The 27,408-nt window shown below is 51.3% G+C and overlaps 2 protein-coding genes across 2 annotated transcripts; both read right to left on the bottom strand.

The window, feature by feature from the left end:
- Window positions 1-14,203: 14,203 nt before the first annotated feature.
- Window positions 14,204-17,645, bottom strand: FEV (FEV transcription factor, ETS family member). The gene is made up of 3 exons (XM_060017074.2): window positions 17,594-17,645; window positions 16,777-16,851; window positions 14,204-14,793 (listed from the first exon to the last, which is right to left on the bottom strand). The coding sequence occupies exons 1-3, from the start codon at window positions 17,643-17,645 to the stop codon at window positions 14,204-14,206; spliced, it is 717 nt and encodes a 238-aa protein (XP_059873057.2).
- A 4,742-nt stretch (window positions 17,646-22,387) lies between these two features.
- Window positions 22,388-25,381, bottom strand: CRYBA2 (crystallin beta A2). The gene is made up of 4 exons (XM_060015535.1): window positions 25,221-25,381; window positions 24,319-24,460; window positions 23,038-23,180; window positions 22,388-22,542 (listed from the first exon to the last, which is right to left on the bottom strand). The coding sequence occupies exons 1-4, from the start codon at window positions 25,379-25,381 to the stop codon at window positions 22,395-22,397; spliced, it is 594 nt and encodes a 197-aa protein (XP_059871518.1). The 3' UTR covers window positions 22,388-22,394.
- Between the last annotated feature and the right edge of the window lie 2,027 nt (window positions 25,382-27,408).

Below are 27,408 nucleotides of genomic sequence, written 5' to 3'. Positions count from 1 at the left end.
CTGCCAAAGCAGTCCCTCCGACCATGCCACCGTGACCAGGGACATCTGGCAGCCAGGTTTGGGGGCCTGACCTTCTTAATGTGCCCCACTTTAGGTGCTACTCCTGACCCCTTCATACATCGTAAACAACACTTACCATGAGTGGCCTCAAGACAGCAGGAGTTAACACTTTAAAGACCTTTATTAAGACCATTCCCTTTCCTCTCAGCACCTTGCCAGACATCCAACAAGAAGGTCATCTATAGCCACACACGTTAGGTGTGTAATTGAGGGATAGAAAAATAGTTTTAGTTCAGTGAGATGAAAGATTGGGTATAAGACAGATAAACTGCAGAGCACAGTCTCAGGATTCAAGTTCCTTTGACCTGAGTTTAATACACTGATGAGGTTTTCAGAAGCAGTCTCTCTTTTTCACTCACAGGCTGGCTGGCCCGACGTTTTACTCCAGCACTCAACCTTCCTTTTCTTTCTGGGCATTCAGATTTAACCTCTTAGTTTCTGGCTTAAAATTCTCCCTATCCAGTTTGGGCCTTCAGGGGGTTTCTTTTCCCCTGGGTTCTATTTATTTAGCAATTAGCTGCTCCCAAGTTCTCTTTCTACTTGGCGATACTGCGCACCGTAGTTACTCCCCTTTTACGACTTTCCCCCCCCACCCCCATTACTTTATACCCCTTGATCATCGTGTCCTGTGACTGACATTTAGCTTCAAGCCCATAAAATATAAAATTAGTTTCTCTGTGTGCATTTTTATATATGACAACCTAAAAGGATGGAGGGGTGTTGAACAATGTAAACAGGGAAAGACGTATTTCTTTATAACCTTTCTACATTTTACTCCTTTTAAAAAATAATTTACATATTATCCCAGAAAAACACAGAATATGAAGAAAAACATAAGAAGAGTAATGATGGAAGGCTTGCCCTATAGAGCTAAGGTAGCTAAAACATAAGGCACTGATACAGGAATAGACATACCAGTAGAACAGAATAGATAATCCAAAACTAAACTCAAGCATACGTGGGAATTTAATATATGATAAAGGCACCATTTCAAATCCACTGGGAAAAGATGGATTAGTCAGGAAATGGTTTTGGAACAATTGGATAGTCATTTATATGAAGAAAAAATGTCAATACTTCCTGATTCTTTACCCCCAAATAAGTTCCAAATTGATTAAAAAGACTTAAAGAAAAAAAACTATAAAAGTGTTAGAAGAGAGAACAATTTGGAAGTGTCTATTAGAAATCTAAGTGCACATACTTTTCTACTCTGGAATTCCAGTTTCTAATATTGACCCTAGAGAAATACTTAAACATATAAAGAGGCATGATAAAGATTTTTTATTGTATTATTGTTTAGAGAAAGATAAATTGAAGTCAACCTAAATATCCACCAATAGGTTAGAAATTTTAAAAACTTTGATACATTCAAATTACTAAATACTACAGTATTCAGTTTAAAAGAGTGGATTGGACTGTATTATGTATTATACTGACATGAAAGATCTCCAAAACATGTAGTATCATTAGAAGTTGCATAACAACACACACAGTACAATATCATTTATGCAAAAGCAAAACAAATCAAACTATAATTTGTGTGTGTGTGTGTGTGTGTGTGTGTATGAAAAATAGAAGCTCAAGAAAGACACACATTACTCTTAAGTGACTTCTGGGAAGGAACTGGGATTGATGTTGTCTAGGGAACTTTTGCCTTATCTGTGGTGTTTAACTTTTTTACAATAAAAATGTATTAGTAAGTTATCTGCATAACTAGAAAATAGTAATTAGTATGTGACAGTAGTCAAATATTAAATAAAAATACTCGAAGAGTACCTGTATTATTATTAGTAGTAGTAGTAATATTGCGTCTTGGGTTGAGTGGAGAACATCTTTTTAGAGATAGAGCTTAAAGAAAAAGATTGATTCATCTGACTCCATTTAAGCTTTTGAATGTTAGAGAGATAGAGAAAAAGAACAACCATAAACAAGATTGAAAAACAAATGACAAGATGAGAGAACATATTTGCAACACAATATATTTTCCATAGAAAATTAGTTAAAACTATGAAGAGTACTTCACACAAAGATGTAAATAATCAATAAACACATAAAAACATACTTGACTTCACTCTTGACCAAAGAAATTCAAGTCAAAACTGTAGTGGGATATTGCATCTCTTATACCAGCAAAGATTATAAAAATGGAAAATACCAACCATGATAAAAACATGGGGAAATGTGCACTTTCTCACACCGTTGTAGACATATATGTTAGTGGAGTCTTTTTGCAGAGCTACTTGGCTGTGGCTCAAACTGTGGAAGGCAGTGAGCTCTTAGTCCCAACCACCACATTTCCAGAAATTTGCCCTGAGGAGGTAATTGGGAAAAGACCTGACGCAAGGATACTTATCATGACATTGTTTATAATAATAAAACTTCGCATGCATTAGTAGGAGATTAAGTAAATTGAGACAAAGCAATATTCTTTGGGCTATTATGGACCACTAAAAATGATACATAGGGCTTCCCTGGTGGCGCAGTGGTTGAGAGTCTGCCTGCCGATGCAGGGGACGCAGGTTCGTGCCCCGGTCCGGGAGGATCCCACATGCCGCGGAGCGGCTGGGCCCGTGAGCCATGGCCGCTGAGCCTGCGCGTCCGGAGCCTGTGCTCCGCAACGGGAGAGGCCACAACAGTGAGAGGCCCGCGTACCGCAAAAAAAAAAAATAATAAAAATTAAAAAATGATACACTAATCTATATTAAAAATGACCATGACAAAGTGAAAATAGCGGGTTGAAAACAATATAATGTGGTCCCATTTTTGTAAGGAGAGAGAGGCCTTTAAATAACTGTCCTCTTCCTGTCATTCAGATCTCAGTTTAACAGCCACCTCTTCCTGATGAATTCATCTCAGCCTCCCCACAGTCACCCTTCATCACATACCCCTGATGGATTTCTCCACGACATTTGTCCCCACCTGATAATTTTTTGTTATTTATTTTGTATCCTGTCAATAAAAGGCCTATCTTGTTCACTGCTAGATTCCCTGCACCTGGCAGTAAACAGTCACTATAGATATATACTGAATCTGTGTGTATGTTTGTGTGTGTGTGTGTATGCAGAAACACAAACTTTTAGGATGTTTAGTAAAATGTTAATGGTTGTTCTCACTAAGTGGTGGGATTTTATTTTATTTTATTTTTTAATGTTTTTATTGGAGTATAATTGCTTTACAATGGTTAGTTTCTGCTTTATAACAAAGTGAATCAGTTATACTTATACCTATATCCCCATATCTCTTCCCTCTTGCGTCTCCCTCCCTCCCACTTTCCCTATCCCACCCTTCTAGCTGGTCACAAAGCACCGAGCTGATCTCCCTGTGCTATGCGGCTGCTTCCCACTAGCTATCAATTTTACATTTGGTAGTGTATATATGTCTATATATACACTACCACTCTCTCACTTTGTCCCAGCTTACCCTTCCCCCTCCCTGTGTCCTCAAGTCCATTCTCTAGTAGGTCTGCCTCTTTATTCCCATCTTGCCCTTAGGTTCTTCATGACCTTTTTTTTTTTTTTTTTAAGATTCCATATATATGTGTTAGCATACGGTATTTGTTTTTCTCTTTCTGACTTACTTCACTCTGTATGACAGACTCGAGGTCCATCCACCTCAGTGGTGGGATTTTAAATGATCAGCTTTAATGATCTCTTCTTAATTCTTTTCTGAGCTTTTTAGTTAAGTACAATAAATTAAACTATTGTCAGCACCTAAAAAAAAAAAGAAGGAAAATTGTAAAGAAAGAAAAAGAGATAAAAAGAAAGAAGAGAAAAAAAAAAATGAAAGGAAGGGGGAATTCCCTGGTGGTCCAGTGGTTAGGACTCGGCTCTTTCATTGCCATGGGCTGGGGTTTGATTCCTGGTTGGGGAACTAAGATTCCGTAATCTTGCAAGCTGCGCGGCACAGCCGAAAAGGAAAAAAGTGAGGCTAGGCAGTGAGTGTCTGGAAAAGCTGGAAAGGGAGAAACACACATCTACAGCCCTGCCCTCCTTTCACATGTCTCCAAAGTCTCTTTATTCCCTTCCCTCTCCTCAAGCTATTTCCAAATCCCTAGGATTTAAGAATGTCCCTTGATGGACAAGGGAAGTGAGACACCTATCTATCCCAGCAGGCGTGTGTGTGTGTGTGTGTGTGTGTGTACACGCACAGCACACGTATAGTACATGCACATGGGCACACACATGTATACACTCTTACGAGGACCAAGACCATTTAAAGAATACTTCTCTATCTTTTGCATAGCTGTCGAAGAAGACCCATTGTCCCTTATCCAAACAATAAAGCTAGGGGAAATTTTCCTCGTCACACTAACTTATTCATATCTTTTCTTTAAACAATGAGAATTAACACAGTGCCTGACACTTAGTAGATCTCAATAAATGGGAAATGGATAAATGAACTAAAATAGTGACAGTTTCCATGTTTGCCTTTGGTTGTCAATAAGTATACAATTAAATATATATCTTTAGGACACAGCCATGGTAACCAACTCCTCCCAGATGTTTGCTATTTCTCCTTTCTTTCTGAATGTTCTTGTTTTATGCTGGGTTTGGAGATTAGGATTTGTTTCATTTTTTAATTTTATTCTGGTACTTTTATAGAGTCTTTATTTCATTCTTTAATTTATTTTGGAATTTATTTTTGTATGTGGTGAGAAGTAGAGATATAAGTATTTTCCCAAAATGAGTAACAGGTTGCACCAACTTTTGAACTGTCTTGCTTTTCTTCCAGAGAATGCCATCTCTATCTTTTATGAAATTTCCACATATACATGGGTCTGTTTCAAGGTTCTACTGGATTCCATTGGTCTACTTGACTATAGCTGTGACAAACCACATCTTTAATAACTGTAGCTCTGCAGTATGCTCATTGTTCTTTTGCTAAAACTGCCTTGGTTATTTTTAAATACATAGTCCAGAAGAACTTTAAAGCCAAGTCTGTCAGTTTCCATAAAATTCCTTTGGGACTTGGATTGGGACTGTATCACTTTATAGATCAGTTTGGACAGACCTGACATTTTGCAATATTGAGTCATTCCACCCAGGAACATGCTAAGTGTTCCATTTTGTCTGGTCTTCTTTTATGTTCCTTAGTGAAGATTTATAGTTTTTTTTTCATTTAGATAGTTCCCATGTTTTTCATTAGGATTACCTGGGAGTATATTTTTATTGCTCTTGTGAATCTGTCATTTCCAATTCTTTTCCTTATTTCTACACAGTTATGGAAAAAACATATTTTTTTTGTAGTAACCTTGTGTGTTAACCTTTTGTGTGTTAACATTAGAATCATTAGTTCTAATTGATTTCCTGTTGAATCTCTTGGATTTTCTAGGTAGGCAGTCATATTGTCTGCAAACTAAGACATTGTGACTTTTTCCTTTTCAATATTAGTGTAAAACAGATAACTTTTCTTGTCTTATTGTGTCGACTAGGACCTCCAGTAGAATGTTCAGTGGTAGCAATGATGACAAGGTTAGAAAGGATAAAGAAGACATCCTTGCTTTGTCCCTGACTTATGGGAATGCTTCTCATATTTCACCAGTTGCTTTTTCATCTTTTAAAACTGAATATCCTGTTTTGTGTATACCGCTATATAGTAAGTCATCTCAAATCATTTTTTGGAAGTTGATAAAACTTTAATCAAAATAATTATTCAAATTGTCTGTTCTACGTGAAACACCAGCTGAGCCATGTGGCCTACAAGGTCCTGGGCATGTGCAATTTGGGGATAGAGGATAGGGTGGCTGAATGTCCCTCTGGGACTCCTTTGTCCCCCTGACATTTAAAGGCAGTGTGACATGATGTACAGAACAAAAGACTAGGAGTCAGAGGTTTGAGTCCCTACTCTACATTTACTAGCTGTTGCTGTAAGACAGTTATTCAACCTCTCTGAATTTCAGTTTTCTCATCTTTCAGATGGAAACAAGAATCTCAGATTTGTGGTGTCTTATCAAATGGCTATAATAAGAATGACAATATTATTTTTGTTGGGGTAGCTACCATTGCTATGGTAGTCAGACTATTAATAAATTTTGACAGAGGAATTAAGGGACCAAGACAAAGTCCAGAATGGAGCCCTGAGCTGCTCTGACCAGCTCTGCTGGCCCTTGAGGCAGTAGGGAGTCCTAGAGGTCTGGGACTCCCATGAGCAATCTGTGACCTGGGTGACATGTGTTTACTCCTTGCTGCCAGGCCTCGGCCCTAGTGGGACCCACATGCCTCTTTCTGGGATGCCAGCCAGGGGACTTGCTTCAGCTGCTGGTGGTAGATACTTGTGCCAGCCTGGCCCAGCACAGCAGCATTCCTGAGTCTAGGCATTTGGGCCAGGAGACTAGGCTTCTCTTGGGACTCCCCACTCCAGGGATCCCCCTGCCCCAGCAGGGAAGAACAGCTGAACCTGCCTCCTCATCTCACCTGCTTTGTGATGAAGGGTGGAGAAAGGTGCATCTTGAGGGCATCTTAGGACACTAGGCATGAAGAATGTTCAAACTGTGAGGACATGGAATAGCAAGCACGACATTATGCCAAAGCCTGTACTGACATCCATGCTACGATATGTAGTGGAAATATGCTGAGACTTGCAGCAAATCTGGGCCCTGCTCTTTCCTCACGGTGGGACCTTCAGACTCTTTTCCCTCGTCTGTCATACAGGAATTAAAGAGGCTGTTGTATATGGTGAAATCACATATATGGATGTGCTTTGTAAACTGTAAAGCACAGTATACATATAAGGTGGTCCTGAATCTGGCCCTTAGGCACATGGTTACGGACATGGCCGATGGACAGATGTGTGTACGGGATGGACCCTAGAACTTGTCTCTCTGCCTCTGTGTGTCAAAGGTAGAAAACCAAGGGGAGAGAGTTGGAGAATTGGGAAGGTGATCACAGGAAAGGAGAATGAAGCCCAGAGGTTACCATCAGAGCCTGGGACTCTTCCCTACTTTCCCCACTCATCTCCCCGTCTAGTGTATCCCCAGATCTCTCCATGTTGCAGGATGATAAAGGATAGCCCTGCATGGAGCCTCCCTGACAACTTCTGCTGTGTTGCTAAGCAACTTGGTCTCCTCTTCCAGAAAAAGGAACCCAGGGTCTGGCCTTCCAGCCTTCCTCTGCTACTTCCTCCTCCCACAACCTCACAGAATCTCAAGGAAGGAGCTTCTCCGACTCATGGAAGGAGAAGTGGGATGCAGTGTTGGGGGATTAGACTGGGGGAGGTGGTTTGAGCTCCCAGGGCAGGTGTCTGTTCTGGGCTGGTCAGTGCTGGGGGGATGACATTTTTGGATCAGTCCTCCAAGCTGGAATCTTCAGGCACATACTCTGCCCTTGCAGCAAACCAACAAGGTGGGTATAATCAGCGTTTCCATGTTATAGATGAGGCCACTGAGGCTCAGAGAAAGTAGCCTTCTCATTCCTACAGGGAGTAGTCAGAGGTTGGGTTTGAATCCATGTCCATCTGGGCTCCCTCTACTCCATCATGCATTCTGAGATAAATGCAAGGGTCACATTGGCTACAAGACTTCTAAAATGTATTTCTCACTCTGTTATTTGTCTGGAACCCAGGTGAGCACTGGAATTGGGAACCTAGCCTGGGGTTGGGCTGAGATTTGGGGAAATAGTCCTGCCACTTCCTGGGCTTCTCAGAATCTCAAAATCTGCTCATTCCTCCATGAGAGATGATCAAGGGAATAAGGGATGGGGAAGGGAGTGAAAACTGGGCTTCTGGGGTTGAATCACCTTGCTACCATTTAGCAGCACTGTGATTCCAACCAACTTATTTAATATTTTGTGCCTCAGTTTTCCTCATCTATAGAATGGGAATAATACTAGACCCAACTCCAAAAGGTTGTGAGGATTAAATGAATGTAAAGCTCTTTCAATAGTGCCTGACACACAAGTGTTCAATAAGTATTAGCCTTTGTTATTACTTCTAGGACACTTTAATGTATAAAGCTCTTTCACATCCTTAGTGGTTAAAAGAACTCACTGCCTCTGAAGTCAGACTGGGTTCAGACTCTGCTCTGCCCTTTCTCACCATGTGACTCTAGACTTAACCTCTCGGTGCCTCAGTTTTCTCATCATAAAATCAGGGAAATCATCATGTCTATATCGGAGGATTGTTGTAAGGATTAAATGTGATTTGAGTATTAGTTATGGTAATGTTTGTTGCTGTTAAAAGGAAACCTCCAAATTAAATGTAATAGTCCAATGCATGTGGATGAGTGATTTCTCTCTCTATGATGGATCCTTTCATAATGGAGCTCTGCCATCTCTAAGGAACTAGTCGTCCTCTAAATCCAGGTGGCAGAAAGGGAATAAGAGAGTATGGAGAAGGCACATCCATTTCCAAATGTTTTGGCCTAGGAGCAACACATACTATCATTTTCATTCATATTCTATTGGCAAAAACAAGGCACATGGCTCCCACCAAGATGCAAGGAGGGCTGGAAAATTAGTCCCTGGCTGGGCAATCACTTCCCAATGACAACTCCACTACAGGAAGTGAGGAGCATGCAGCTTGGGGTGGGGAGGGGGGTTGAGCTAGCTGTGTCTGTCGTTTTGAGAAAAATTTTAGGATATTATTAAATGTGTCATAGAGTGTGAGAAGTGTGTTAAGCGCTATTGCTAATACTATTTTTATTTAATCCACATACTAACCATAGGAAGTAAGCATTACAATTATCCATATTTTAAAGGAGAAAATGAATTCTCTGAGTGGTGGGGCCATATTCCCAAAGTCACACGGCTGGTAACTAGCTGAGATCCTATCATTTTCAATTCAGTACGTTCTCCAGTTACCCCGTAAAGACATGGAGGATGCACGGAGTATAGGAGGCTGGCCCATGTGATGGTTGTGGCCACATAACCAGTCAAGAGGCTGGTTCTTGGTGAAGCTCACCAGGTGGGTGACTGGCTTAGAAAAGTGGATGTAGCCACTCAAGATCCTTCCCAGGACACGTGGAGGGCGTCTGATTGGGACTGGAGGGGAAGAGGCAGGTGCTTGCTTTGTTTGGGGTTGTCTTATTTGTTTGTCTAATAATAGAAAACACTGATATGTGTACAAAGGTACTTATATAATCATGTATTCTTTCAACCCTATGAGGTAGGTTCTGTTATTATCATTTCCATTTTACGGATGGAGTAATTGAGGCACAAAGAAGTAAGTAAATTGCTCGAGGTCACGCAGCTAGTAAGTAACAGAGCCAGCACTTGAACCTAGGATGTCCAGCCCCAAAGCCCTTGCACTTAACCATCATGACTTTTGTTTACAAAGAAAGGAAAGGAGGAAATAGCAAAGAAGATCCAGTAGGAGAGAATTCTCAGAAATAGAAAAAGTTACAGTCAATGGGACATTGGGCCACTTGCCTCAAGACCCACCATCCCAGGAAAGAGGAGGGTCAGGGGAAAATCTTGCTGACCAAACTGATGTAAGAATTGCCACCAAAGTCAAGTTGTAGTCAGACCCTCAGCCACACCCTAGCGTACAGTGATCTACTCAAAGGTTGTAGGAGCACAGTTAGGAAAGTGAAGGCTTGCAAAAGACAGTGGGGCAACAGAACAGTCTGATTTTTTTTTTTAAATCAGACAGAGGCACTAACTAACTAAAGACATGCGTAAGACAGGTCATCAATGTGTCCATTATAACCTGTCATTTTCTGCTACGACTAGACAATTAGATGGAGTATGTCTGCGATGGGTAGGCTGCAGGTCACATCCACATGAAGAAGCTTTCCAGGAAGGCCCAGTGAGAGGGGATCTGGTGTGATGGGTGAGGACTTGAGCTCTGGGGTCACAGGCTGAACCAGTCACTTAACTTCTCCAAGCCTCAGTTTCCTCATCTGAAAGTGGAGGTAACCATCCCCACCTGGCAAGGTGTGGCCAAGTCAAAGGAGAGACCACAGGTAAAGCATTAGCATAGGGCAGAGCCTGGCGCAGAGTCAGGTTCAATGAATGGTAGGGCACATTTTTATTATCAGCAGGTCTACTTGATGTGAACTATAAAAAGAGGTTGAGGACCAAGTTAAGTGCATTTCAAAGACACATTGAAGGGAAAATGAAGGCCGAAAAAGCAGAAGGCTCTGAGAAAAGCACATCACAGTGAGATCTAATGCATTTTGATGTCTGTCTATGGTCACATGGGCTTATGTATGAGAAAATGCCTTGTAAGCCTCGGTGCCCTAGGTGATGTCATTTCTCTGTGGCTGTGCAGGTCTAGGGCAGTGTGTGGGCATGGATGTCCTCACACAGCATACTAGCTGGACTTCTGATTCCATCTGCAAATGACGGCAAGTGGAGCTTGGTCACAAGGAGCACACGTTACTGGAGGACACACGGGTCTGTGTAATCCCAGGAGGGCGGGGGAGTGGTCCTACAAACACAGTGACCAAGGCCACTTGGGAACATGGAGAAACCACTCCGAGCACTGGGAAAAGGACTGGTGAGGAATCAGAGGCACAGGTCCTAGAACAAGCCCTGAGACTTTGGCCAAGTTTTTTAACATCTTGGGCTTTGGTTTACTCATCCTCCAAGTGGATAAAGCAATCCCTGCCCTATCTTCCTCCATGACCCTGGAGGGGATCAATAAAACAATGGATGTGAAAGTGTTCTGTAAACTCTGTCGTGCAAGCACGTGGCAAGGGGTGGGGAAGTGAGCCATATTTTCACCAATGACATGAGTGAAGAGATAGAGAAAAGTCTCAGACCTTCAGGGAATGAGAGAGGGGCTGGACCCTGGATTGGGAGAGAGAAGCAATGGTGGGATCAATATCTTGGGGAGCCAAGGACCAAGAGGTTAAGGGTCAATGAGGACAGGCCTGGATCACAGGAAGCTGAGTGTGGTAAGAGTGTGGCTTCATCAGGGTTTGGGTGGAGTAGAGTCAACCCAAGACCACAGTGAATGGAATCCCAGAATTATCTGAAGGTTAACTAGCAAGTCAGTTGACAATCTGGGACCAGAACTCGGGTTTTCCAATGCCCAGCTTCCCAAATTGGCTCTTCGTGCAGGGAAGAACAGAGGGGCAAGGTGAGCTTTAAGGATGTGATATCACAGGTAAGAAGACCCCCTAATCTAACAAGACCTCCCCCAGCTTCCCAACGAAGGGAAGCTAAATCCCTCCTTTACCAACTCACTCACTGGACTTCAAGAGTCTCAAGGTTGAAGTCACCTAGTACACCTCCCCTCTCAACCTCCAAGGAAGGGTCTGCTGAACACTCCAGTGACAAAGCACTCCTCATCATGGTCCATAGCAGAAGGTTCTCCATTAGATCAGGCTGACATATATGTCTCACTGTAGTTTTCTACCGTGTGTCCCAGGACACGCATCCAGGTGCTCTGCCACAGGACATCTCTTTGAATAACTGAGGACAGCTCCCATGCCTCTTTCCCCACTATGATTTTCCAGACCACATCTCCCGTGGCTGGTTTTCCAGCATCGTTCCTCCTCACTTCCTGGGTCCACTATTCTGTCTGTTTGGTCTCCTCCTGAAAGTGTTATCTAGCACTGTGTACAATATGCTGGGGGTACAATCATTATAGCAAGTGGATCATTTCCTGCATCCTAGAGTGCCATAGCTGCATCAATGTGTCCTCAGATCACAATGGTTTTTTCTGCATTTACCATACAGGCTCCCGTGTAACATTGTGTTAACTAAGACACCACTAATTTACACATAGGCTCTACAGAGCACCACCCTTGCATGTCTCACACTCTAGCCTTTAGAGATCTAAGTACAGGACCTCACACTTCTTGCCAGGAAATTTCACCTTTTTACATTCAACCCACAATTCTTAGCAGCCCAGATCTTTCTGGAACCTGGTTCTGTCTCCCCAGTGCATTCTTTCTCCCTCCCAACTTCTGCCCCCTGCAAAGAGGCCCTTTGCCTCTCCCTCTAAGTCCCTGAGGCCCTCACCAGGCTGGATTCCTCCCCTGGCCATCTGCTCCTTGGAATACATGATCCCACACCTTCTTACCCCATGAAGTCTAGAGAGCATAACAACGGCATGGACCATGCTGATACCAGAATGTTAAGGGACTAAAGCAGGGTACCATTCAATTCCAAAGGGCACAGAGAAAAAAGGAGATTAAGACAAAGCGTTATAAATAGTGGCCTTTGTGTAATGAGACTGTAGGTGACTTTTCCCCATGTTTCATTACATGCTTAATTCAACTAATATTTCATGGAGCCTTTATTGTGTATTTTCCAAATTTTCTATGCTGAGTGTGTTATTTGGAAAACCAGAAAAAAATAAAGTGAAGATGAAATGAAAAGAAGTAAAGACTCTTTCCCTAGGTGGACCTCGATGATTTCATTCCCTTTGGGAAGGGGCATTCAGACTCTCCCTGCACTTAGTTCTCCTGCCTTCTCCCTGCATTTTCCCTTCTGGCCCATGGGGCACAGGGAAATCTCAACTGCCTTGTGGGAACCCAGGCACTCTCCCACCAACTAGCGAGGAACCTTTGGTCCAGGAAGAGATATGGCTCCTGGGAAAGAAACACTAGGACCATGGAGAAGGGGGAGCAATGAGCTTACCTTGGTGTGCAGCTCAGAGTTCTGGCTATCACTTCAAGTACCTCCCCCGTGTTGTTTCCGCCTAAAGGAACGCGTTCAAGGCAGTTTTCCTGCCAACAGGTTTTGTAAAAGGCACGGAGAAAGCATAAGAGCCGTGGCCCCCGGTGGGCACAGTATTCAAAGGGTCTCAGGTGGTGAGGAAAATGGCCCTGCCAGGAGGATGACCCACTTCCCAGACTTCTCGAGGTCGGACCTGGGGTGCAGGGCTAGGGTTCCCCCTTTTCGCCCTCCTCTCTGAAAGCCAAGTTTGGCCTGAAGTGTCGGGTTCTCAGTTTAGCTGCAAAACCTGGCTCTGGCTTACCCTCCTGAGACCAGCAGAGGGCGCGCGCCGCCCGCGAGAAGGAGGTTGCAGCCGCAAGCCCGGAGGGGAGCGGCAGGCGCAGAAGGGGAGAGTCCCTCCTCCTGAAAACGAGGAGGCAGATCCAGAGAAAAGATAGTGCTGGAGATAGGGGGACCGGGGAGGGGAGCGTTTGTGAGTGGGAGTGAGAGAGAAAGTCTGAGTGAAGGTAGGATGGGGAGGAGAGGAGAGGTGGGGAAGGGGATGAAATGGAGGGACTGAGGAAAGATTGAGATGGTGTGAAGATGAGACAAGGTGGGGTGGAGGTTGGGAGGAGGTGAGGAACTTGCGTAAGGATGGGTGAGATGGGGGAAGGTGGCATGCCGCTGCGCGTTGGGAGGGAAGTTGGGATGGGGTAGGGGGAAGGGCCAAGTGGAAGGCCGGATGAGGCAGGCTGGGCTCGACTGCCAGGTAGGAGGGGCGCTGCAGCAGGAGCCCATGCATTAGAGGCTCCGCGCTCCCCTCCAGTAGCACCGAAGCCTGCCTGCCCTCATTCTCTCGAGCTTTTCCTTGGCAGGCCTTTCTGCTCAGGCCTGAGCTGGGAGTCTCACGACCTTTTCCACAACCACACCCACCCCCAACCCCAGTCAAGGTTTTGGTGCAGCTAAGAACAGAGAGAAGAGGCAGTGGGGAGCTTGGGAGCTTTAATAGGTCTGGAAGGTAATAGAAACACAAGGTAGTCCTGTGGGAAGTTGGGGGCGGGAGGAAGGGGGCCCGGAAGCTACCTAGAAGTGTCAAGGGAGACGCGGCCCTTACCAAGCCCGCTGAGGTGCCAGGGGAGGAGAAGGTGGACTCTGCTGGGCCTCGGTCATACTGGAATCGGGGCAGCTCCGTGGGGGACAAAAAAAAAGAGAGAGAGAGAGAGAAAATTTGGAATAAGAGAGGGATCATAATGGAGGGGCTTCCAGAAGCCAGAGGGAAGTACAGATGGAGGGGAGGAAAAATCAGGGGAGGCCCGAGAACCCCTTTCAGGGATCTGAGGTCTAGAAGAAGGTTAGAGGAAATGCAGGCACAGTCACCCTCCCTCGGGGGTTGCGGGATGAGGCGGGGGGCAAATCCGGTGTTAAAGGAAGATTGAGGCGACTACAGGCCCCTTCCCCCGGGGGGGGTGCAGCGGGCGGAGTAAAATCTGAGGTTGAAGGAACGGCGGCGGAGGCGCCGGCCCCTCTCCGGGATGTGGATGGGATTGAGCGAGGCTCTGGGCGTCTGGGAGAGGCCACGGGGCATCTGGCCGCCCCGTCTAGTGGTAATGGCCCCCCAGGTGCGAGGCGGCGGCCACCGCGCCGAAGGGCCCGGACGGGGGCTGCAACCCGGGGCTGGGGTAGAGCGCGGCGGTGGCGGCGGCGGCGGCGGCGGGGCCCGGACCCGGCCAGTAGGAGAAGCCGGCGGGCGCGACGCCGGCCGAGGCGGCCATGAGGTTGAGTTTGGAGAGGCCGGGGAAGGGCAGTGGGGCCAGGCTGGGCTGCAGCTTGTAGAGTGCGCCTTCCTGGGCGGCGGCGGCCGCGGCGGCGGCGGCGGCGGCGGCGGCGTGAGCGTGCGCGGGGGGCGGCTGGCAGGCCTGCGCCAGGCCCTGGAAGTCGAAGCGGTAGGCGTAGCGCTTGCCGTGCACCTTGCTCATGATGTTCTTGTCATAGTAGTAGCGCAGCGCGCGGCTCAGCTTGTCGTAGTTCATGTTGGGCTTGCTCTTGCGCTCGCCCCAGCGCCGCGCCACCTCGTCTGGGTCCGTGAGCTTGAACTCGCCGTGGCCACCCTCCCACGCGATGCAGCCGGCGTTCGCGCGGTCAGCCAGCAGCTCCAGCAGAAACTGCCACAGCTGGATCTGGCCGCTGCCTGTGGGGAAGCGGGGCAGTCAGCCACCGGCGGGATGAGGGAGGCTAGCGGCGGGGGAAGAGGTGAGGTGGGAGACGACCTCCCTCCCCGCCGAGTCGGAGGTGGGGACCGATATCAGGGAGGAAAAGGGCACGTCCAGCTGTGTAACTGGGCACAGCTGGGGCGGCTGGCCAGGGAGGCGCTGATCAGCAAAGCCGTCCCTAGCCAGTACCGCGCTTTTGCACAATGGAAACGAGTCTCCCACTAAGGAGGACGCAACCCCGCGGGCGCACAGCTTTATGAGAACTGGGGTGAGAAAGGGAAGCGTCACCTCCTCTGTATAGAGGTAGAGGCGCTCCAACGCACAGGGCTCTCGGAGGTGAGCAAAGGCGGGATATCAGCCCTTCGGCTTAGTGCTCTTACTCGGTGCAGAGCCTGCACAACCGCACAGGGTAGCCTACATAGGTGGTTAGACTGCCACATCCCAGCCGGACCACGTCCAGAGATCCAGAGGGAAGAAGCAGGCCTGCAGCAGGATCACCCCAGCCACCGGACAAGGCATACAGTTGGACCCCCTGCCCGAGGTGGAGACGAGGTGGTGGCTGGCTTCCTCGAGGTACCACATCAGACAAGAATGGGCACAGTGGCTCCCTAAGCGTGAGAGGAACGGCAGCCTCTGAAGTCTCCCCACCCTTGCCAGCGTCTGGTGCTGGGGCTACTCCGGTTCGGCCTCTTTTTTCGAAACAGGCGGGATTCCCAGGGTACCAAGGTGTCGTAGTTCCCTGGGGGCGTGATGCGCCGCTCTGAGAAGAGGAGAGGAGACCGGGAAGCCTCTCTGCTTGGCTCCCTGCCTCCTCCCATCTTTGGCTAATCTCCAGACTCTTCTGCCCCGTCTGGATTTGGGGGGGTGCTAAAAACGGCCAGGAGGCTTTCCCGGGTAAGTGGGTAGTGAGAGAGAACTCCTGCTTCTCTGTCTTGGAGCCTCAATCAGACAGTTGGAGAAAAATCTTGATAGCATTACCCGCCCTCCCCCCCACACACACTCTTTCAGAATAAAGGATTTTCCTCGAAACTGTCTGTTTTAAATTGAGCCTGCTGAAACTCTTCTTTTTTCAACAACTCGCTCAGGACCCAGATGCTGCCCTCCAACATCATTTTGATCCAAGTCCCTCCACACCAGCCCGGTGAGGAGCTGCCTGGCTCCAGGTCAGGACTGTTGAATTTTAGGGTCAGAAGCAAGGGAAGATTTGGGTTAAAATGTGCATCTGGTACTGAGGGGCGTAGAGGCTTGGAAGCTCATTCCTGTTGGGTGTTGTGTTCCCTTTTGGATAAAGCAGTTGCCAACCTTGTTTTTCTGGTTACGGTAACTTGGTGAGATCTAGGGTACCGACTGGGTGGGGACCTGTGGGGAGGCTTGGCCTGGAAGGCCGGCCAGGTTCGGCTGCCAACATGGCAAAACCGAGGATAATTTAGCCACCGGCAGAGACTGGGTGGCCAACCTGGGAATCAACTGCAACGGCCCAGAGGGCTTGGCTCACAGAGCCTGGCATGGGCCAGTGGGGCAGGTGGATGCTGGCCCTGGTGCTAATGGTGAGTCGGCCTGGAGTGGCCAGGGAATAATTCTCCGGGTCACCTTGCTGGGCGGTGCCGATGCCTTGGGCTCCCGCTGCCAGTAGGGAAATGACACCAAGCACCTCAGCCCCAGCCCCACAGCAGGAAAAACATTCCCAGCTGAAAGGGGGTGGGGCAGAATCTTCATCTGCCCTGGCCATCGAGTTCAACCCTGGGTCTCAGAAGGTGCAGGAGCCAAAGGCCAAATGAATGTTCCCCCCACCCCGAGCCTCCCCACAACCATGCCCCGACCCTCTGCTTCCCAAAGCCCAGCATCGCGTATCTCTCCCACCCTCTGTTCAGGCGGCAGTGGCGCCTGTCCGTATGCGGTGGGTACCCCGGACCCGATCCACTGTCTTCGCCTCCGCCCGTCCACCCCGTTGGCCAGCTCACCTTTTTGTACCGCGGGGCTCAGCGGCCCCCACCCCGGGCTCTTTCCTTCCTTGAAGAGACCGTCTCCGACGGGATCTGTGGCAGCAGGAGAAAACAATCAGGCGGATCGAGGCGGAGGTTGCCGACTTGCCCGAAAGGGCCCCAGGCCAAGGCTCAAGGGGGAACAGGGGGGTGCCTTGGCTCCCCGGCGCGAGGCTGGGGGCCCGATCCGTCCGGCTCCTCCTCCCGGAGCCTGGCCCGGGCGCGCGCCGCGCGGAGCCCCTCCATAACGCCCAAGTCAGGAAACGCGTCCAGGAAAAAGGAAATCCGCTTTCTGAACGGGCCGGCGGGAGCCTTATAAAGCCGAGCGGGGTTTGCGCCAGCGAGCCGGAGCGCGCAGAGCCCACCGGAGAGGAGAGGGCGCCTGGAAAGCTGGGCTGGTGGGAACGCTCGGAGCACGGAGGTGAGGGGCCACGAGGGTGCACAGGAGACTCCCGGCTGACCACAACCTCCCAGCACTGCATGCGCACTGAGTCCCCTGCCACACTGTAGACCTCTGCTCCCCCTGCCAGGCTCTTTCAGCCGCTGAGCTGGCGCTCTTGGCTTCCCAGGCTCCCAGTCGGCTCACTTCAGGTCCTCTAAATCTCACACTAAAACCCCAAAGCGCTCCATCTGCCTTTAAGGTCTCCCAGCGCCCTAGACTGCTCAGTTCTCCCAGAGATCCGATTCTCTGGACCGCGCCCCCTTCCCTTGGACCGCAGTATCCTCTTTCCAAGCCCCAGCCCAGACTTCCCGCCCCGGGTCCTGGTGCCTCCAGCCCCCGGCTGGTCCCTGGTACCTGGCAGGTACATGTTGATCAGCAGGGGTTGGGAGGCGCCGCTCTGTCTCATCGCCGCCAGGGCCTGGGCGGTGGGAGGTGGGGGTGGGGGTGGGAGAGGGGGATCGCGTCAGGCTTTGCGCTCCGGGGCACCGATCCCCGCCCGAGGCGACAGCGGGTGACAGGGAGAAGGCGCTGGGTCCAGCAAGGCCTGGCGGGAGGGGGCTGCCCGGGTGTGGCGGGGGATGGAGGGGTCCTGGAGCGATGCTCCCAGCTACCAGGCTGCTCGGAACCCTCCGGGCCCCCGCGCGGGCAGGGGCCGCAATTTCCGTTTTAATTAAAGAGCTGCAGCCTCGGCCCCCCGGACCCCGCCCCCGCCCCTCTTATCGCCCCATCGCAATAAAGTCTCCGACTTGCCGCGCGGCAGCCAAGCGCACCCGGCAGCCCCCCGCACCTCGCAACCCGGGAGACGCGCGGGGGATGGGCCTGGGCCTCGCGCTCTGGCAGGGGTCAGGAGCCCATTTCTTTTCCGCCTCCCTGACTCTGAGCAAACAGGATTGGGGCGGGGTACCCCAATCCTTGGTACCTCCGGGGCCACAAGGGGGTAGGGGGCTCCCTCCTTCTCACCCATCCCCCCCCACCTCACCGCTCCACTCGCCTCCCCTCTCCCCACCCCACCCCCACCCGGGTTCCCGTCTCCAGGCTGCGTTATCTGCATCTTCACTTTTAAATTTCCGCTTCCCTCCCTCTCTCCTGTCGCTGCGCTCCGGGTCGGCAGCCGTTGCTCCCTTTATCTACCCCGCTTCCTCCATCCCCGCTACTCCTCCCTCCTCTCCTCTCCCCCTCTCTGCTCTTCCCTGGAGACCCGATCTCCTTCCCTGTCTCCCTCTTGTTTTCCCCGGTTTCCTGCCTTTCCGGGGCTCCCAGGCCTCCGGGCCAGCGCTGGGGCGTCTCCCGCACAACTTTTAGTGGCTTGTCCTTCCTCCCCCTTTCTAGGTCTCTCCTTCTTCTTCCATGTAGTCCCTCCTCCCATCTCCCTTCTGTCTCCTCTCTACCTCTCCATCCCATCTCTCTCTTTCCCTTCCTTTTCTCATTCGTTTGTTCTCACTAATTTGTGGCAAATGGGTGACTCGTGATCCCCCTTCCATCCCCCCCAACCATTTCTCTTCTATCTTTCCCCATCCCTTGTCATCCCAGCTTACCATCTACCCTCACAACTATTCCCATCCTGATTATCCCAGAACTAGGCTGCAGTTGGCACCTTGCTCTAGCAGGAGTAGAGGAGTTAAAACAGGTGCACCGTACAAGGTCCCCCAACCCAGGGGGAGTGGAAGTAAATACACTCCGAGAAAGGGGCGAAGGGGGGTATTAGCAAAGCTGATGTGGTTCCCAGGTGGCCTGGAGTCTCTGGGTACCTGTGGGGCTTCCTGGCTCTGGAGGGGCACACTAAGGAGGGATGCTGCCTGAAGATGGGTCTCTGAGACAGGAGCCCACCTGCAGCCATGCAGCACCCGGTGACTCCGGTCAGAATCGATAATCTCAAGGCCTTTCTCTCCCACTGCTTGACTTCAGGAGGTGAGGAGGCCTGGGACTTCAGGGCACTTGGATGGAAGTGGGCAGGTTTTCTGCAGGATCCCTGGTCCTGGGTTGCCTGACTGAGGATGGCTGGGAAGTCCAGCTGGGGGAGGGGTTTCTGTGGGGCCTCTTGCATTCTTCACTTGCTGTTAACTCCTGGGGTGTTCCTCCTTGCTGGTGGAGGGTACAAAAATCAGAAGGAACCAAGGAGGAGCGTGGGAGGTGAGTTTAGGGGAAAATGGGGGGGGGGTAATCCCAGGACCCTAGAGGATCCTAAAGGGACAGGGGTGGAGGCTTCAGGATGTGCAGGTGGAACCTGGTGGGGAAAAGATGAGAGGTTGGGATGCTCCCTAGGAACAAAACTCAGGGCTTTGAGGGAGCAGAGGGTCTTGAGGGTCCGGCCGAGGTCTCACTCTCTCTCCTTCATGCTTTCTTGTCACTTCCCCAGATAGAAAATGAGGAACAGGAGGCCAGAGTTGCAAGAATGGGGAGGCAGCAAGTTTCACCCACTAATGCTCTGAGTGGAAGGCAGAGGCAGAAGGGAGAGGCGCTTAGAGTGGGCATCTATCCGGACATCCCAGCTCCGAGCTGATGAAGGATCAACAGCTCAGGCTCGGCCCCCACCCCCACCTCACTGAGGACTCAGGGACTGAGGGGTAGGTGGGCTCTGCGAAGAGTTTGTGAGGGAGTGAGGGGCATACCGTACTGCACCGGGGTCTCGGCTGCACCAATGGAAAGGATATGACCTCCTCCGTCCCCTTTGGCCTTTGGCTGAGTGCAGCCAATGAGCAAATCCAGGCAGCTTCCCTGCCATCATCCTCGCACCTGGCTGGGTGTGAGCCCCACCGTGTTCTGCAGACCATCAGCCTGCCCAGCATAGAGGGACGGTAGGAAGGTGAGAACACTCGGGCCCAGCCTGGCCTCTGCGCACCCCCTCCTTATTTGCTAATGTGGGGAGCAGAGTTGGACCCGTGGGTCTAAGAAAACCTAGAAGGCCATGCTGGCAAAGGCTGCAACAAATATTAGCTCCCCCAACTCCTTCACTGTACAGGTGGGGACACCTGTAGAGACAGGGCGTACCCTGGCAGGGTCACACTGCCACTTCCTGAAAGCATCTTGCTGGGTGGTCCTAGTAACCATGGACCTTCCTGGAGGGAAGGCAGCTCAGCTTATGGTAGATACCAGATCTCCCTTTGCCCACTGCCTGCCCCCAATACAGGCAGTGCAGAGATGGGCTGCTGGGCTCTGAGACCAGTTTGGGTCTGGGCTCAACTCCAGATCCCCCATTTCCTAGTTGCGTGGCTTTTGGGGAAGTTACATAACCTCTGTACCTTAGTCTATTCATCTGTAAAATGGGGATTATAGTACCAACCATACAGAATTATTAGGCTTATATAACACATGCTGAGTGCTCAGGCAAAGCTGCATATATTTAGCTGTTGTTACTATTACCATGCCCACAAGGGGACAGTTAGGAGCCTGTGACTACAGAGGAACCCCAGGCTCCTCTGGAGCCCACAAAGGTTTGGGGCTCTGCTGAGGCCTGAGGCTTTTGGCCACAGCTCAGGTCAGCCTCCGGTTAACAGCCTGGATTTGGGGTCTGGAGCCCTGTGTTCAGGTCCTGGCTTTGTCACCAATTAAGTGGATGACCTCATCAAGGCTTCTCCCTCTCAGAGGAGCTGCAGTTTCTTCATTGGTGAAATGGATGAAGAATGGAAGCTATTAGGAGGATCAAATGTGACAGGGGCGATGGACTTCAGAACCCATCTAGGTATGAAGCAGAATTCATACCCCACCTAGAACTCTGTCCTTGGTCCCCTGACCCAACCCTGAGATCCATGGGGAGAGGCAGGGAAGGGATGTCCTATAGTAAGTGCCCTAGTTCTTTTCTGAACCACAAGCATTTTCAGGCAGTTCTCCTTGAATCCTCACAACAACCCTGTGAGAGAGACAAGGCAGGACTCAATAGCCCCAGTTTATAGGTGAGGGAATTGAGGCTGGGGGATGCTATGTGACTGGGTCCCGGGTGTTCTGACCTCTGGTCCAGGACTCTTCCCAAGGGAGCAGATGCCTGACTGCACAGCTGGGCCCCTGGGAAATGCCCAGGTCCAAATCTGACTTTTCTCCAACATCGCTTTGACTCCCCTGGGCTGGGGCCATGATCTGGGCCACCCCTCCCCATGGATTGGTCCACCAGGGTCTTGAAAACTCAAGCATCCCTGAGAGACAGGATGAAGGGCCTCCCAAGGACCTTGAAGGCCCTGCCTATGTGGGTGAGATTATCATAAACTGAGCCAAAGAGGGAGCTGGAAAGAAGCCACATTGGTGCCATGGACTCTGATGGCTGCTGCCACATTCAACCCCACCATGGCTGTGGGCTTCTACCACCTGCCCCAGAACCCAGGCTCGCTGTGGTCAGTGGCTCAGGGGTGGCCTCTGCAGCTCACTAGTCCTCTGAAGAGTGGGGAGGAAGAGGAAGAATGAAGAGGGAGTTTTTGAGACAGCTGAGAGGCAAGGTATGCAAATGCTTTGTACAATAAATGCTGGAGCTCAATACCACAAGGGATTGTTATGCAAAGGGCCTAGGGCTTTGCTCAGAGAGAGCACATCTCCTCTAGGAGGCGGTGGGACCTCCCAGCAATTACCCCTCTCACACCCTTGCTCCTCTATAAGGCGGAGATTCTACAAAGCTGGGAAATGGGTGCAAGCTTCCCTTAGGCTGGGTAGGGAGCCAGGGTGAAGATAGAGGCTCGAAAAGGTAGTGGTGGGGGTCAGAGAGGAGCCCAGCAGGGCTGCTGCACAGAGCTAAGGAGGTCCTGCCCCGAATGCTGGAGCCTGGCCCAGGGGGTGTGTGAAGGTTGAAATTCAGCTATGAGCCCTGCCGTGGAGCTATGTGCGCCCAAACCAGAGGATGGCAAAGGAACGATCTGGGCTAGCGGTACACCTGGTCCAAGCTGATAGGCCTTTGCCAAGGAGAGGTGTGGGGCTGGTTGCATTTAACAGGATCCCCTGGATTCTTACCAGCATTTTCATCTCAGACCCATCAGCCACATACATCCTAAGCCAGTGTATGCACCATAGTCAAGGGTCCTGGAGCCAGAGCGGAGGGGAGGGTCGGCAGAGAAGGACCCTCAGAAGCATAAGGATGGAGATTACAAAGCAAGACACCAAAAAGGAGGCAAGAGGGGCAGGCAGGTTCAGGAGCCTTTATTGAGGGTCCTCATGGGAGGCGCCGGGGCTGTGGAGCCTAGTGCTGGACTCTCCGAATGGACTGCAGCTGTCCAGTGTGGGCCTGCGTGCCGAATTCACTGTAGTTACGGAACTCCCCGCTGTGGCGGTCCTGCTCCAATACATACTGGTAGCCCCGGTAGCCTGGGTACTGGTAGGCCACCCACCTAGGCCAGTGAAGGCACAGGGGTGGTAAGTAAGCTCTGCCCGCCCCCCCCATGTCCTCCACGTCTGGTCCTCCTTTCTCTGCTCCGATCCCCAGCTCCAAAACTATGGCTTCTGTTTTCCCTACATGAATCTCTCCCTGCCCTGTCCACTGCTCCAGGTCTTCCTAACACCTTCTTCATCTTGTCTCCTATTCCCACCCTCCATTGCCCCCTCACCCATGTTTTCAATCCCTTCCTCTACCCCACGTTGCCCCCCTGACTCATTCTCCTATTACCTGCCCCATCCCTCCCAGTCTGTCTCCATCATCTCACTTCCCCTTGCCTCTCAGTCTCCCATGACCTCACTCCCCCGTCCCCTAGCCCTCAATGTCTCTCTTTACTGTGTCTCTTAGCACCCCCGTCACTTTTCCCCACCCTCCTTCCTGGTCCCCACCCTCCTCCCTGGTCCCCACCCTCCTCCCTGCTCTTCCTCCCTGTTCCAATCCCAGGACTCACGCTCCAGAGCTGACTTTGAGGGAACCCACATCCTTGCTGGCCCAGCCCATGGAAGGCAGGGATGGGTAGTCATCATTGAGTTCAAACTTGCAGCCCTGGAAGTTTTCCCCCTCAAAAAGTGTCACACGGCTGTCACTGTGGTTCTGAGGCACAAGAAAGTAGGGGTGGACAGGTCAGGCCCTCCAAAGAGGATACATTCTCAGCCCGACTCCCCCAACACTCTGCCCAGCATAAGCTGTAAAGACACAGGGTCCATAAACACACCCAGAGTTCACTCCATCAGCTCCATATCAGTCTGGGAAGCTGGGATGCTCAGAGGTCCCCAGCCTGGTCCCTTCTATGGCTTTGGATTGAAGTGGTGAGACTGAGGGGGGCTGTTCCCAGAGACACTTCCACATCAGGGGTAGAGAGCATCTTTTGACATGGACATGTTTTGCAGGAGGAAAATCAGAGGTCCTGAGGGAAATCTGGTCCACTAAGCAAGACAGTTTCCCTAAGGAAGCATTGACTACCAATCCCCTGCCCAGCACCCTGGGCATAGCCTCTCATAGGTTAGGACCCAGAGAAGGGTGGAGAGAAAAGTCGGAATGTACAGGCCGGGGCATCAGTGTTTGTTGAGTCTGGGCTCCCATTGTCCCAGGGCCTTCCCCCTGCAGGGCTCCTTGGCCTCCTGGGATGGAGAAACTGGGCTGAGTCAGCACCTGCTTTCTGTCCTCCACCACACAGCCCCGGGCCTCACCAGTAGGGTAGATAAATCGGCAGGAATGGGAAGTGAGATCCTCCCCTCCAGTGTATTTGATTCATTACCAACCCCTTCCCCCCAAACACACACACACAGACTAACCCCTTCTCAGCCTTGATCCCTGATTGAGTTCTATTCTCATGTTAACCTTTGTGACCAGGGTCAAATCACTTTGCCCTCTGAGCCCCATTTCCACACCTATGTATGAGGTTAAGAGCAGTCACCCCACCTCACAGTGCTGTGTGACAACAGAAGCACTCGCTGACATGTGCGGACCTGTGGACGACTGGGTGTGAGGACGGGGCTCAAGACTGCACGGTCTCGGGGCTGTCCGTGGTGCTGATTTCCGATGTTTGGCTTAGGCCCACGTTCCAAAATTTCTGAGACCTCTCTGGTTCTGGGAAGTAATGCCACTCCTACCCATCTAGGAGTTGTGTTTACACCCCCCGTACAGTGAGTGGACAGTCTTTCCAGGTACTGTGGTGGGGCCTGGAGCTAGGAGCTAGGACGCAGAGGAGGAGGGGGAGGGCTGTGCTCACCGCGCAGAGCACGGGCCGGAAGGACAGCAGCTGGTCGCTGTGGTGGCCGCCACTGCCGCTCCAGGCACTCCAGCGAGGATAGTCACCTTTCTCCAGAATGAACTGCTGTCCCTGGAAGTCGGGGTACTCGAAGGCCACCCAACTGGGGAAAGATAATGGAAGCTGCGAGGCATCTGCCCCAGCCTCATTCATTCCTCCCCCTCCCCCTTGCTTTTACAGAACCGATCTTTGTCTCCACCCAAGGCCTTTCCCTTAACACACCCATCACAAGGCAACCCAGCCCCTCTAGAGGCTAAAGACCCTAAGCCGGCTCCTATCTGGGGTTTGAGGGGTCCAGGCTTCCAGCTCAGGGCCCCCAGGCTGGAAGGAATTTTCCAGTCTACGAAGATCACCCGACCAAGCACTCCTACCGCAAGGATTTTGGCCCCTGCAAAGGTAGGTGTAGGAACCCCCCTAACCTGCAGTAGCAAACTGCAATAGCTCAGGGGCCTCAGCTTTCTTGAGGGCCCCAGTCTCTAGGAGACCGGGGTGGGGCGGGCGGAAGGGATTTGGCTTCTTTTGCTAAACGAAGCTTAGAGCCATCTAACTTTGGAAGGGACGGAATTACACTGGGAACCTCTTCAGAGTTCAGCCTGGCCCCACGGAGTCCCGCAAAGGGTCGCTTCGCGCCTTTATCCCTTTAGCTCACACGAGGATACAATCTTTCTCATGATTTGTTTTGGGGCAGGTGGGGAGTTTTGAGGAAGCCTAGATATGTTCCACGTGGCTGGGTCTCTCCCAGCCAGGGCTTACATACAGTCTGGGGAATGGAGGACTGCGAGCCGAGGACCCCGTCTCGCCGCTTGCGCCAGGGGAGCCTGGCGCCCCCCAACCCAGCCCAACCGCGCCGGGGCATCACTCACGCGCCATTTTCCACCTTGACCGAGCGCACCCGGCGCAGGCCTACGCGCTCGCCGATGTTGGTGCAGTCGCTCAGCAGCCGGCTGCGGCGGCCCTGGAAGTCCTCCTCATCCCAAAGCGTGAGGCTGGCGGGCGCTGGGCCCTGCGCGGGGGCGCTGCTCATGCCGCTGCAGACAGGGACGGGACCAAGCGCTCAGCGTCTCGAGAGCCCACTCCCCGCCCAGGCCCGCCCAACCCCGCCCAACCCCTCCCCGCCCCGATGGGAGGTGAAGGACCGCGGGCTGGACCCTGGCCGCTAGCGGCTTTTCCCCATCTCGCCCTCCCCGGCCCGAAGAGACCGCGCCCCAGCACCGAGTATTCACCGGGTGGGTGAGCGCGGTACTGACGGAAGCGGAGAGGCTGCGCGCGAGCTGGGCGGGCGTGCGGGGCTTTATACCAGGCCTCGCCCGCTCTCCGCACCCTCTCCCGCTGCGGTGGGGGGGAGCTGAGTCAGCGGGCAAGCTGCGGTCAGCTCTGGTGTCCCCGGGGCAGCCGCGGCCTCTCCCGCAACCGCTGACCTGGCCGCAGCCCTCGGGGATTACAATAGAAAGTGCTGAGACACATGTCCGGCGCTCGCCACAGCCGAGGCTGACTCCGCTTTTTCTTTTTGGGGGGCCTGAGTCAGGCCGAGACCTTCAGGGATAGAGGTACCAGGCCACCCGGTGGCCACCCCGCTAAAACCGCGCTTTCCTGGCTCGAGATGTGGAAGTTCTTCCCAGCGTCTAAACTCCTTTTCTTTAGAGGTCGAGGCCTCTCTTTGGGGCGACGCTAGGGAGGAAGTAGACAAGGCTCCCCATAAGAGACTTTCCTCACGACCCTCAGCCCTCTTTTCCCTGGAGGGTGGGCCATCGCGGCCCGTTTCTTCGCAAGATCGAGTCCCCGGACCCGGTGCTGAGCTCCCGAAGTTTTCTTGCGCGGAGGTGCTGAGAAGAGGCGATGACCAGGACTCGCCGCAAGGCGGCGCTGAGTGCAGGAAACGTAAAACGCCCAAGGGAAGGCACGGATTTGCAAAGCGTTCAGGGAGTGGCTGGCTACCGAACCGCTCAACCTCAGCGCGGCCGGGACCGTGGCGCTCCCAGCCACCCGACAGAGCTCCCAGTTTTGGGGCCTCCGGCCACGACGTCAGCCTGAGATCTAGCAGCTGATTATTGGGCGCCTAGTTCGGGCCAGACCCTCTACTCAGAGCTATTACGTGCGTGATCTCAGCTAATTGTAGCACCGACCAGTTGAGGCAGGCGGTGTTATTGCCTTGCATTTCACAGATGATCCTGCGGCCCAGAAGGGTACCGGAAGGCAGTCGGGGAGGTGTCACAGCTGAGAAGCGGCCCAGTTGAGGTGTGATGGGTTTCTGTTTTGACTATAAGGCTTACTTAGGCTCTTACCCGCAATCCCACTGCCTTGTACGGTGGGGAGGGGGGAAGGTTGGGTGTAGGGAGGGAGAAATTTAGGCGGAAAGGCTTGGGGCCCCAGGGAAGTTCTAAGGAGGAAATTTCCTCACAACTTGCAACAGAATTTCCTAACCCTCATGGCTGTCAAGGAGACACAAAGGCTCCTGGCAGAATTGTGAGTGTTCCTTAATGGAGGGGGTATTCCAGCAGAAGCGGAGGGGTGAGTAAGAAGGAAACTAATATTTTGTTGTTCCCATGCACCAAGTGCTTCTCTTTTAGACTCAACAGTCCAAAGTGGTAAGTTTCGGTGAACAGATGTGGAAATTGAGGCTTGGGAGGTACAGGGCCTTTTCCAAGTCCACATGGCTAGCTAGTGTCAGAGCAAGATTGAAATTTAGACCTTTTGACTCCAAAGCCAGTGCTCTTGCCACCCAACCTCCTGTGACTAAAAGGGCTCACAGGCCAGATGCAGCTGCCCCGAATCCGGAGGTCTAGCTACGCTGGCTTCTATGCTTTCTCCCAACTGCCAAGCTCACTCCAGCCTCAGAGCCTTTGCATTTGTTGCTCCTGTTACCTGGAGCGTCTTAGTCTCAAGATCTTGGCATGCTGGCTCCTTTTTCTACCACCTGGATGATGCTGTTCCTGGTATTTACTGTCCATCACATCACCCTATTTTCTTTATAGCATTTATTACTCTGTAAAGGTGTCTTTTTCATCTTTTGTGTATGGCTGTACTGAGTGTTTCCTTTTGTACTAGACTGTA

Source organism: Delphinus delphis, chromosome 7 (genome assembly GCF_949987515.2).
Source record: "Delphinus delphis chromosome 7, mDelDel1.2, whole genome shotgun sequence".
Classification (NCBI taxonomy): domain Eukaryota; kingdom Metazoa; phylum Chordata; class Mammalia; order Artiodactyla; family Delphinidae; genus Delphinus; species Delphinus delphis.
The sequence above is the reverse complement of the archived record's forward strand: the minus strand, read 5'-3'. Positions and strand labels throughout refer to the sequence as shown.